Genomic DNA, 13608 nt, shown 5'->3' with positions numbered 1-13608 from the left:
ATATGCAAAAAAATGTAAACGGTGCCAAAAGCATTTCGATAGCTTGGTAAACTATGGCTAATAGGAAAGCTCCTTTGATAAACTATGTAAAATTTTTACCTTTCAGCTACTACTAATTCTAACCCTTAAAATCTTTTCCCAGCAGCCTCTCACAAATAGCAGATTAATTTCTCTCTCCTGGTTCACAGAGAACCTAATGTATCTCCAAAAATAAACAGTCAATTCAATCATTCCAATATTTTATTATGTCACTTGATTTCTTCTGTTGGTGGAAACAGGATTCGGTGCTCTGGTCCTCATCACAGTACTACCAATCATCATTCGGTACTACCAATATGTTTTCTACCGCTGCACCTCTGGAAAATTAACAGCATCTGCTTTACTGTTAACAATTAGCACTGGATTGGTATATTTCACATTCTAGTTTTGATCCTTGGCTATTAAGCAAATAAACTTCATCGACCAAATCTGTTCAATGATAACAATGATCATGATATGTTACGTGTATTGCAGTTTGTAGTTTCCACTGTTAAAAAATATCTTACTTAAAGTGCATTGAATGGTCTTCAGTTCACTCATATTTCCATTTTTCACACTTGCCACTATTTCATAAGTCATGCCAGGAATGAGGAGATTAATCTTAAATTCTTCTCTATTTTTCACTAAAATCTTCATAGTGTCACCTATGTTTGCATCAGGTTTCACTTGAATGTAGGATTCCTGAATCTCCTGTGGCAGCTTCCAGTGAAGAATTACACTCTCCTCTTGTATATCTTCTGGGTGAATACAAACAGCTGTAGGTGGACTGACAGCTTGATCAAAGAAAAATATGTCAGTATAAAATCATAGATCAAACCTACTACCAATTTATAACCACTTCCCACTGATGCCTCTTGGTTTATTTTTTCTTCTAAAAATTTAATGATTTTAAAACTTAATGAAATTATTTCTTAAAATAGTTTGTAGACAACTACCTGTTACGGGCAGATTCTGCATTCTGTTTTCTCATAAAAAGTAGGAACTTATTTTACATGCATATTCTGTACTATTGGATATATACAGAGTAACAAAGATGACACAATCTGGGTCATAGCATCTCTGATTAGATAAATAAATTAATCTGTCTTCACCTACATAATTTGAGACATCATGGTAATGTTTCTACTTTGCTAAAATTAAATATACTCATCATAAATATTTATCAAATAGTATGTCACTTCTTTAGTAAATATTAATATTCTGTAAGTAAATGAGTGCATAAATAAATAAGGGGATAGGTACGTTTACTCTTTTGGAAGGTTCTGAAGGTTTGAATCAGTAAAGAGAACATAGTAAAGAATTCCCTCAGCTTTCCTCCAATACGTGCCAACAAACCTCAATCTGTACACAGCCTTTAAAACTCTTTTGTGCCTTGTATTCTCAATTTAAACTGTCTAGTGAAATAAAATCATCAGAAAATGGATACATCACCTGTTGTGATTAATATAGGCTCCTCATGGCAGCTTAGAGTCCCTTTTTCTGCTACATTCTGTAAATATACCTGATACTGATGGTAAGGTTTTACATTTTCTACTACTATTGAGCTCTTGCTTTTTTCAACCAGTAGCAGGTCCTGAATGTGGGTTTCAGTATCCAAAATGTTGATAAGGTAGTGATGAAAAGAAGCACTGGATGAAAGCTGTGGAGGCTTCCACTGTAAATGTATTTCTGCAGATGAAACATATGTAGCCTCTAATTTCTGGGAGCGCAATGGTCCTGTTGAATAAGTTTAGGAAAAGAAATGGGATAATGGTTTCTGATATCTTTTACCAATAACTCATTTTTCAAATACAACCTGAGGAGCTAACAGTACACACTTACTCACATAAATGCTAAATAGTATTATAGCAAATCAAATGAAAGCAACTTTGACTGTATATCTAGTATTGATACACAGGGGAATAGTCTCACTATCTAACTGAGGTTCTTCTGAATTACTCAGCTTTTCACGTAGAACTCGGTCTCCTCACTTAGGCCCTCTCTCTTGTACTTCAGTCAGGTCAGAAACATCATCTAATACAAATTGTATTAATTAACCATGTTGGTTAAAACCTGGTCTTAGTGCATTAAACGGCAAAATCTACTGAATTTCAAAAAGTTTAAGCATTTTAGTACCAAAGCAAAATGAAACTGTTGGAGTCTCCTACACCAACTGGTCAATTGTGGATTCACAGTTCCTGTTCAGAGTTATTTATATTTTCAGACAAAACATCAACAAAAGGATTAGTCTAACTATAGGAAAAATACAAAATGTTTATGATTAAGTGGTTATTACCGCTATTTATTTTTGTAACTTACTTGTTTCTATTTTCAGAATTGGACTTAAAACAGCCTGTGCTCCTTCTGAGTTCCTTGCTGCTAATAAAAAACTATAGCAAAAGCCAGGAGACAACTGCATAATTTTTGTTTGAGTTGTATTCACAGGCAAGCTCAGAATGAATGGTTTCCACTGATCAAAATAGTACTTAATTATAAGTGCAAAGCCTGGCTTAAGCCATATGTCCACATCACTCCACATAAATGCAGCTTCAGTTGCCTTGACATCACTCACACCAAATGTGAAGTTTTCTGGCACCACAGGTACTGAAAAAGAACACCAAAAGTGAAAAAAAAAAATATTAGAAATCATGAAAAACTTTTTATATCTTCAAAGAGAAACATAATTGTGAGGAGGCTTTTACAAATAAATGCAGATGATTGGAACAAACATAATTACATTCATATTCACAAATATAAGGTAGCTGTATATAGCAGAAAAATCCTGTGAAGAAATAGCCTGGACCAGTGGGATCTCTCTGAAGGGCATAGCAGTCAGTGTCATTTTCTGGTATCATTGACAAAGTTGCAATATCAGCCTTTAGAAGATAAGGAGTTTCATCTGTCCACAAAAGCCGACGTTCTTCCTAGATTGAAAAAAAATGAAATAAAAACTCCATGTATTTTTACATTATAGCGACAAATTGTTATGGTTTTTATCATTGCAAGCATATCTCCCAAACATCCAAAATTTATCTATCTAATTTATACAAATTAATTATAAAAGAACATTTTGAATGAAGTAAATATTTCAGTGTAAAATTCTATTCTTGCTATTACAATAGATTAAAAGGTAATAATAATAAAAATACATAGGGCTAATGCAGAGTGTTTGATCATTACAAACAATCCTTTAAAAATAACTATTAACTTTCAGTTTCTGCAGGAGAACCCTACAAATACTAGCCTAGGGCAACATGATATTTGAAGCGGATGCTTGTAGAACATGCTTACAGTGTTGCAATGTAGATCCCTCTATTGGCACACAGGTTTTATTCTGCGCTGCACTAACATATACTAACATCTACAGGGGATTAATAAAAAACTCAACACACTCATGCATTACATCAGAGCACTCTCAGGAGGTATTCTAGCAAAAGTGCTTTCAGGCATAGCAAGTCTGTAGTCCTACAATCTTAGTAAACACTTTAAGTACTGTATTGGAGGAAAGTTGAGTTTACCACACAATTTTAAGCCTTCCGTTGCTTTTCTATTTTGTTAAAGACATTAAAAAAGGGAGAGGTGTAGGAGAAAAATTATTTTTCAGATTTCTCTGAGAAAAAAACAAAACCCCCCACATTTATTGAGATTGAGCCTGTTTTATAAAATTCACCAGCTGAATTGAAGAAAAAATAAACAAAATACGGTGATGTCTTTCATTTTTCCAAGAGAGTGAGGAAGATTTTCAGTGGTATAAAATAATTCAACTTGGCTTTCAGGAGGCCTTGGTCTAGCCTGCTGTTTCAAAAATACCACATAAATCAATGCATATTTTTTTCTTATACCGGCCCTCCTAGGCACCAGTTAACTACACACACAGGAAGCCATAAAATACTACTATTATACAAACCTCTATAGCAGGGCTTGCAACAGAAGCAAGGTTTTTTGCTACCTCTCCACTTCCCGACTCTGAAGAACTGCACAGAGCATCAGGACAAACAAGAGGGTATCACTGAAGCACTCCATTCATTCTTACTCAGTGCACTGACCTACACTCTCCAGGGTCTCTGTTGTCTTTCACAAGAACACTCATCCTCACCAGGATTGGTTTGAATGCAGATACAGATCAAAGCAGGGTCAAAGAAGGAGGAATTGTGAAAATACAAATGCTAAAGAACTAATTCTGCTCACAAGATCACTATTTTTCATCAGTGTCATGATTCTCAGCAGTACTCCTAAGGCTGCTGAAATCTTCTAAGTAGACTACAGTCTCAACTCTTTTCACATGCTTTTTAAGTACCATGGCTACTGGGAGGAAAAAAAACCCAAGAGAACAGAAATTTAACTCCCTAATGGTTAAAATATGAAAGAGAAAGCAAAAATAATTGAATCAGTACTTTTCATCTCTGATTTTAAACAAGTCCTGTGATTCATGATCTTTGAACTCCTGGGGTAAATACAATCTGGAGCTCTCATACAATGATAGGAAGTGACAATCATGACACTTAGAAGTACTGTAACATGTTCATACAGTGCTTGAACACACTAATTAAATGCAAATATTTAGGAAAGAAGTGCTTGGGAAAAAAGCATTTTACTATTATCCCTTGCTACTCATAAAACAAGATAACAATCCAGTTCACTCAACAGAACAGACTCCCACAAACATAAGAATGCATGCAGTGATTAAACAGTTGACTAATTGTCAAATTCCAAACTGGCAATTAACTCTTTCATGTATAATCAGAAGCTCAAAAGGAAAAAAAAAAAACAAACCCCACCAACCCTTCTAGCACTCTTTCCAACATGCAAAAATATCATGCTTTCATGGAACATCTTTTTCTGGCAACCTCTTAGAAATACTACCTTATTTCTAAAATACTGAGTTGGTTACAGTTAATATCATGACAGTGTAATAATTACAGCATAAAAATGTCTAAAATGCACATATTAAAAGTGCTTCACTAACGAGGAAGGTTAGAGTGCTTCACCATCTATAAACCTAGACAGGTTTATGTTTCCTCAGTTTGCCTGTTCTAGCACTCTGACTTGTTCATGCACCTCTGTTTAACAGAGTCTGCAAAAATCCAAATTTTCTGTGGCGTGGTTACCACTTACCTCCTGCCCTCACAAATTAAATTTACCTTGGGTTTACAGTTTTTCACAGCATTTCTTTTAAAATTAGTTTCACCAAAACAATATCAAAATCAAATTGCAGAGTGTAAATTTTTCCAAAGAAAAACCAATTTTCCAACTTTCTGATACTCCCCACAAAAGAAGTTTCCACTCAGCCTAATCAAAGGGATGCTGGATCCCATATTTCTGGCTGAGTGCCTCTATCTTTCTGAGTCTTCACAATACTTTTATTTCTCTGTAGCCATATAGATGACACACACCACACCACAGTGGTCATTTAACGACAGCAGAGCTGGTATTAAGAACCCTGATCTCCAAAATATGAGGAACAGGAAACTTTTTTACAAGATCTACCTTGTTCCAATCCCTTCTTTCAAAGACTTATACAGGACAGACCTTTCTAAGCTCGACACTCAACAACTCAGACCTGCATCAAAACTTAAAAAAAGAATCCCAGACTTTGAAATTCATAGTAATATCGGTATAGAACAAGATTTAAAATCTGGTAATGCAGCACCACCTACAGGCAAAACAATATCCCTGTGAAGTACTCACAAGAAAATGAAACTGATTATTTATAAACTATGCCTTTTTCCAACTTACGGCCTGCTAAATATTTTCAGTATTTCTAAATAGGAATAAATAATGATTTCTCTTCTAACCGCTAATAACTATATAAACAAATAACTAGTTCACTACCCAGCATTTTTTATTCCAAAGAACTGGGTTTGATTTATCAAAATAGTCCTGCTTCCATATACACATCCAAAAAGATAAAATTGACTGACCTTCAGGTCATTAAGACCGGTCCATAACATGATCATTTGACTAAATTTCTGAAGGTAAGACGAAATAAAAACATGTTCTTCTTCACTCCCTATGTCAAGGAGATGCCCCCCTCGTGAAGACGTTTCACAGATCTGTTGTGCCATCTTCCATGGTTTGCTCTCCCTAATCATTTGATAGCAGCTGCTTTGGAATGCCACCCACCCTTGGGAACAGGTGCCTAAAGGTGAACAAGGACAGGATTTTAAAGACATTCCGTACCATTTACAGCAGTGGTACATATTTAGATTTTCTTTATGATTACAAAAAGAATGTGATTATAATAACAATTAATTCACAGTAGGAAACTCAAAAAAAATTCAGCAAGTATAAATCAACCCTCCTTCAAAATTCTGAGTGTTTTAAAATATCTGATCGATTAAATTAAAAGATTACCAAGTACAGTCCACTGAAGGGAAAAAAATGCATTTATGTCTCTCCTACTCTAGGGAAAAAAAAAAAAAAATCATTCTTGAAGTTTCTGAGGGATCATTTTTTAAATTTTAAATTTGATGTTAACCTGAGTGTCCTGAGTTTAGGAAAATAATTCTTTCACTGAAGTTGAGTCTGAATCATCCCTTCTTTTGTGCTTCTAAGTTTAAAGATTTTAAGTTGCATTATCATAGTAGCGTATTTAAAGGAATGAAGTTACACGATCAAGCCATAACATCCTCAGAATCCTGCCTCCTTCAAAGCACTTTGAAGAAAACAGCATACCTCGGTTAGCCACTCGGCAGTACACCCTTTGAAGGCTGGCAAAAAGTATTCCAAGTCCATACCAAATTCAGGATTTTCCTTGCCTTTTCATTGAAGCTTTATACCAAATTTAATCCATAGACTCAAGTAATTACAATACCAAGTGTCAATATTCATTCGACTCTATTTTAGACTAAAAAAAGTCTTCAGCTTAAAATGATTCCACATACAAATTTGAATACTCACCCCTAAAAACACCAAGAAATATTATTTAGAAATAACCTTCCTATGCCATTAACATCCAATTTCTTTCAGCTTTCTAGAAATGAAACAATCTACACCTATTAAAAAAACTAAAATGGAATACAGGCTTTTTAAAATATATTTAACTCTTCCAGAAAATATGCAGTGCTTCCTTGCATTTGCTGTGACTACAACAAACTAATACATACCTGTTTCAGCTTGAATATCCAGTGATTGAGACACATTCATAAATTCCAGGTGTGACTGTTCAAATACAAACTTAAATGTATATAATGTAGCAGGTGTCAAATTACTCCATACAAAGAACCCATCCGGGTTTTTTATAATTTGAGAAGTACCATTCTGTGAAACTGAAACTGAAAATTCTTTAGATATTGTATTCCAATTAAAAGACACTGTAGTAGTTGTCACAAATGTTTTGATGTCATTTTCTGAAACTCCACCTAGAAGACAAAAAAAAAAGCAAATACTGCCTTTACTACAACAGAGTAACACTATAAAGTATTTTAAAGCAAGTAACAAAATTAAGATTAGAAAGTGCTTTCATTCTAGTAATTGGTGGGTCTTGTGGTCCTTTACAAGTTTACAGCTATAAGTGATGTTTTTCTAAGTTCAATGGTTAGACTCTCCAATTGTTATACTCAAAGTCTGCCTCATTTAATCACAATATTAAGATCTTCAGCTGACTCATTAACCCTTTTTAAAGAGGGACTATCTTAAAGAGGAAAAATATTTAATATTTAAAGAACATATCTAATTTATGTAACCATACGCTGACATGAAATCATCAGGCTGCAAATAACTTTCTCAATGGTTCTCTTTTATAAATATCTTCTCCTAGAGTTACTGTATGGCAATGCCTGTAACATTTAAAAATCCCCCAAAATTTCACATCAGTCCCATATTGCGGAGTTGTTACACTAACCAAGCGAGTTAAATAAAATTATTCCTTCTATACTTCATGGCTGAAAACATACATTAATGCAAACTTCCAAGATAAATAAGGTCAGGACTTCAACCCCTACTTCTTCAATTTTCAATACTAGACTAACTATAATGATACCTAAATATTTCTGTGCTGCACTACTTACGTGTCTTAAATGATTTTACACTTATGATTTGGCCATTTTTTAGGGATTCTACTGTAATGTCATACTGCTTATTTTCCTCAAGCAGAATTGTAGTACTGACAGGTTTCTGTTCAACTTTAGAAATGTTTCTTACATTCTGCAAGTTAAAAACAAATATGGATATAGTGAAGGTAATAAAAATACAATTTGTAAATGATCTATGAAGTTTTTAAAAGGGTAGCTTATATCGCATTATGTCAAACTTTAAGCTGCACTTAAAACTGCAAAATACCTACTGCACTTAAAATGTTTTAGAAATCAAACTGTTAACAAACACAGTCATATTAAAATCCCCACATTTTCTCTAAGTTCCAGAATGCCCTCCCACAGAGATCTTGAGGGCAGGGTCTGTGCTGCTCCTGAAGAAGTTAGACGACTCCTTCAAATCACAGGACCTTGAAGAACTAGCATATTGTTAACTTTGAACACATGCCTATCTATCCTCATTCAACCAGGACACCCAAGGGTCTTTTAAGTCCCACTGGCTTTTGTAAGAGAACACGTGAATCACACATGTAAGAGAACACGTGAATTAAAGAATTCAGTACACTTTTTCCGAACTTTCTTTTTATTTCCTTTTTTGCGTTATTATTTCTTCAAACAGACAAATACACAATGCTATTAACTACTGCTATGTACACCTTAAATACATTTGGAATTATATATTGCTTAGATTGATGAAATTTACTTTTTGATTGAGAGCATCTGCACACTGGTATGTTACAATATAATAATCTGGATCCTCTCCTTTGGGGAATTCAGTCCACGTCATTGAAACCAGTCTAGCAGGCTTTTTCACTTGGTCACAGTCCAGGCTCTCTGAACCCTGTAACAGAAACATAAATGAATGCAACTTAGCAGAAAAGGTACTACTATCTACTTAATTAAATTCTGTCAATTTTTACTACTTTTATCTAATAGCAGTTTTTATATGGACCAGTCTTACCAGCTATACTGTGTAACACACAGAAGCTTCATATTTTTTTACAAGTCCAGCAGGTACAGGTTCAATTTTTCTTTCTTTCTTCAGAGATGGCTGAACTTTGTCAGCTGAACCAAACATGCTCTACCAGGAAAAATCTGCCATCATGTCAGAAATTTCACTTGCAAAGTACATATTGCAGCCACAGTCAGCAGTCAGTCAGGAGCTGGAGGTCTCAGTCCTATTCTCACATTAGATGGTAAAGACTACAGTGGCATCGTTTTCACACTTCCAAATATCTCAGAACAAGAAATAGCATTGTTCAAGTGGTAAAGAAATAATTTCTTAAAAATCTCCCTACTAACTCAATTTAGATATGGCAGTACAAATGTCATTCAATGTTTCATCTCCTTACAATAGGTCAACTCACTCTAGACACAAGTCTTCTGTATTTTTGATGCTACCTTTTCAATAACTGTACCTGCCTTTGACGATCTTCAGCTTAGCTGTTTGGAGAAACAGATTCCTACTATGTTCAAATTTCATTTGGAACCAGAAACTTACGGGTTGATTCTATTTAACAAGATATAAAGCTGAATCACAGCTCTAAAATTCAGAGAAGTTTGGGCATAGGAAGACAATTACTATCACCCAACATTTACTAAAAGACTGCAGTTATGTCTTTTAGGTTCCATTTTTATTTTCTTTGTCAATTGAGATGAAAAATCAATGCCGTCATTTAGCAATGAACTCAAAATACCGTTCAAAAAAACAAAGCAAAAATCAAATAATGAATAGGAACCCTAGTGCACTAAGCTAAAAGTTAGGATTTTCATACTTATATTACATTGTGTTGCTCTGTAAAGCAAGCTACTAAACACACACACACACACACACACAAACCCAAATGATAAAAATACAAAACACTCAGGTGTTTCCTATTTGTTAACACAAGATACACCAGACTCAGTCCAAGAGTAAGGTAACTTCTTTTAACTAACAAGCTAACATAACTGTAAATTTATCTAGATCTTTAAGTTCAGAGTTTAGATCACACTTCCTAAAGTTTACAATGCTTTTAATCTCTATGGATCCTTTATGAAAGGGTACACACCACATATTGGAAGCCCCTGAATTGACATACTAGAACAAAACTGATGGCATATACAGGAGTGTTTGTTTAAGGTTATTAAACATTTCCAGGAAAAGTAGCAGGCTTTTAATTTATGGCTATATAGCTTGACTGCTTTCCCTGAAAAAAATCCAGCTAAAACAATCCAAAGGGTAGGAAAATCTGCTTTTAAATATAATAAAAAAATCTATGTTTGCCAATAATTTAATCTTAAAACTTAATAATTTTCTACTGTTGGGAATACACTATGGCATTTTACTGTACAAAAATCCATACTCCTGGACCTAAAACTAAGAATTACATTTGCAAGTACACACAAAGAAATTACCATATCTAATAAGAGGTATTCAGAATGTCCTTTTTTGTTGCCAGCACCTTGCAAGTACATTTTAAGCCCTTACTAAAAGACTGCAGAAATTAAATACATAAATATATAATTAAACAAAGAAATTAAATTGACCAGAGAGCTAAGGTTCAACTCTATCTTCAGGCAAGGTACATATCACCTAGGAGACGTTAACAACAAACATGTATCAACCTCCGCTATCGACTATCTCTCAACATGATTCAAGTAAGCTACTCAGTCCAAAAAAGAGGCACTTAAGGGAAAATAGAGGTCTATAAAATCTTAAATAGCCAGAAGAACTGAGCAGATATTGATTTTTCATTTTCTCTTAAAGTACAAGACCTGTGAAGGATGAAATGTAGCTGATATGCTCCAGATTCAAAGCAAACAGGAAGAGGCAGTTCTCCACAAAATTGTTTATCTGACAAAGCTTAAAACAAGTGCTAAAAGTTTTGATGGGCTTCAGAGGAGGCTGGACAAGTTCTCAGAATAGAGCTATACTGAAGCTCACAAAATGCACTGCAACTACATCTGCCTCAACAAGCCCTTAACCTGTTAGTGGGAAACTAAGACATGTTCATCTTTCGCTCTTCTTAACAGGCCTTCCCAAGGATCTGCTTTTGCTGCTGCTGGAAGTATGACATTGAACTCACTTAAGTTTTTATTTCACCACTTACCACCATACTTAAGGGCCAGGCACACTTAACCATTCTGCAACTGTCAGGAAACCTCCCTGATTAAGGCGGATCACAAACTGCTGCACCATGGCTTCCACAAAAAGCAGCTGTGCTGAAGCTCAAAATTGGCCAGTACAACTGAATCCTATCTGGATATTCTCAAGGAATATACCAGGAGGATGGGTACCACAGCAACATTTCACCACTCTGAATGCACTGCACTCTTCTACAAAGGAAGGGCACGGCATTGACAGAGCTTTGAAATCCCCTTTGCTGCAAAGCACATTAAGCTAAGAGTAAAAATAAAGGTTATGCACACAAAACCTAAATATAGTTAAATGCAGACAAGATCATTGCAAAGTGCACTAGAAAATTAGGTAGAAAGATACATGTGGTTCCCATGTATGTGGTTCTTTCAATAACAATCAAATTAAACACAAAGGACTAACCCACAAATGGCAATTCTGGATCAGAAAGTAAACTACATCCTGAAGAAGCACATTTCCTAAAGGCATAGCGAGTCTTCCAATGACCTTGAATTTCCAGCATCGCCATGCATGCCTCCACAGGCATTGTTCAAAAGGCAACAATTTACACAGCACTATGAGCTAGTTTAGGACTTAAATGATACTAGGGTCTGTTCCTTCTTCTGGAGAACAATATCAAACCACTAGCAGCAGGCAATAGAGCAGATTGAGGATCTCAAGAAAGCTTCAAATAATTATACAATTAAATTTAAACAGAAGTAGCAGTAACTGAGAGCTCCTTGTGACTGCTAGAATGACAAAAAAAAGCAGCACAAAACACAAAACAATCAATTTTCATCATTCAATTAGAGTATCTATCTACCATCAAACAACTGAATGTTTTTCTTACCTTAATTAAATATTTTAATAAAAGCAGGAAAAGAATTGCTTGATCCATAGAGAAACGCTATAATCCCAGTGTCTCTTGCGTGTCTGAATCACAACAGCTTCAAAATCAAACTGTGTTAAGAATTCCAAGACATAAGAAAAGAAAAACCAATACATGTATTTAGAGTTCACATAGGGACGGCAGCAGCCAATGGTGCACCTGAGATTTGCCCCAGCCCTGCCTCTTCCCACACCTCATACAAAGCTTCCAGAGATCAGGAAAAGGCTGTCCTGTAGCCCCGCTGAACTAAGCATTTGCCTGCTGGTCATTAGTCAGTTATAAAACCCCTCAGTGTAAAAAAAAAAAAAACAAACACCACTGAGTTTTTAAGTTTTACTTGTGATTACTGGATTGAAATTCATGGAAATCAGTGTAATCCCTTGCACTTCTTTTAAGGGACTAGCAATTTCCCACAGTATTTCTTTCTAGCAAGTTCCCCTGTATCATTGTTAAAAATGAGCCTTAAAACAAGTTTCAGCAGAAATACTGAGCCCACCTGCACAACCATCAATACACCTTGTTAGGGTGTCCAAAAGGAATAAATACAAACAGTGTAAGTTTATCATAAGTTTTGTTACATTTACTGATCACAGGGTGTGTGCATACTCAATCAGCACCAGAAACCACATGGGGAAGTCTAAAACTGCTTGCAGAATATACCAAATCATAGAATCGTAGAATTGTAGAATCGTAGAATAGTTTGGGTTGGAAAGGACCTTAAAGATCACCTAGTTCCAACCCGCCAGCAATAGGGTTTTTCTCAATAATAAAATCTGAGCCTATAAATTTCCTGACTCCCACACCCTCTGCTTATTACAGCACTTCTGAAATTTCTAGTTACTAACTACAGCACGCACTTCCCCAGGGGAAATCTTGATAAGGAGGAGCAGAAACTTTACCCCAAGGCGAAATTCTGCCCCAAGGAGGTAAATGAAGGTCTTTCCAAAGACTTCGGCAGTGAGACAATCAGAGAATCAGAGAAGAGTTTGGGTTGGAAGGGACCTTAAAGATCATCTGTTTCCAATCCCCTTGCCATGGGCAGGGACACCTCCCAACAGATCAGGCTGCCCAAGGCCCCATTTAGCCTGGCCTTGAACACCTCCAGGGATGGGGCATCCACAGCTTCTCTGGGCAACCTGTGCCAGTGCCTCAACCACTCTCATGGTGAAGAAATTCTTCCTAATGTCTAGTCTAAATCTGCCATTCTCTAGTTTATACCTGTTCCCCCTCATCCTATCACTACAAGCCTTTATGAATAGTGCCTGTCTAGTCTTCTTGTAGACCGCTTCAGGTACTGGAAGGTTGCTCTAAGGTCTCCTAGGAGCCTTCTCTTCTCCAGGCTGAACAACCCCAACTGTCTCAGCCTGTCCCTGTATGGAAGGTGCTCCATCCCTCCAATCGTCTTTATAGCCCTCCTGTGGGCCCGTTCCAACAGCTCTATATCCTTCTTACGTTGAGGATTCCAAAACTGGACACAGTACTCCAGATGAGGTCTACAAGAGAGGAACAGAGGGGCAGAATCCCCTCCCTCTCCCTGCTGGCCACGCTTC

General features: G+C 35.9%; 1 protein-coding gene across 1 annotated transcript in view; it reads right to left on the bottom strand.

Annotated features, from left to right (window-relative positions):
- PTPRQ (protein tyrosine phosphatase receptor type Q) overlaps positions 1–12130 on the bottom strand; it is a 129943-nt gene extending 117813 nt beyond the window's left edge. Inside the window, exons 1-9 of the mRNA XM_054056718.1 lie at positions 12020–12130; positions 8755–8892; positions 8028–8163; positions 7125–7379; positions 5940–6157; positions 2756–2942; positions 2338–2622; positions 1471–1755; positions 546–812 (exon numbers count right to left, since the gene is read on the bottom strand). Coding sequence (XP_053912693.1) covers positions 546–812; positions 1471–1755; positions 2338–2622; positions 2756–2942; positions 5940–6157; positions 7125–7379; positions 8028–8163; positions 8755–8892; positions 12020–12067 — 1819 coding nt within the window. The 5' untranslated portion in view covers positions 12068–12130. The remainder of the gene's footprint in view (positions 1–545; positions 813–1470; positions 1756–2337; positions 2623–2755; positions 2943–5939; positions 6158–7124; positions 7380–8027; positions 8164–8754; positions 8893–12019) is intronic.
- Positions 12131–13608: the final 1478 nt, after the last annotated feature.

This window comes from Cuculus canorus, chromosome 1 (assembly GCF_017976375.1).
Source record: "Cuculus canorus isolate bCucCan1 chromosome 1, bCucCan1.pri, whole genome shotgun sequence".
NCBI classification, from domain to species: domain Eukaryota; kingdom Metazoa; phylum Chordata; class Aves; order Cuculiformes; family Cuculidae; genus Cuculus; species Cuculus canorus.
Note: the sequence above shows the minus strand (reverse complement) of the source record. Positions and strands in the feature narration are given on the sequence as shown.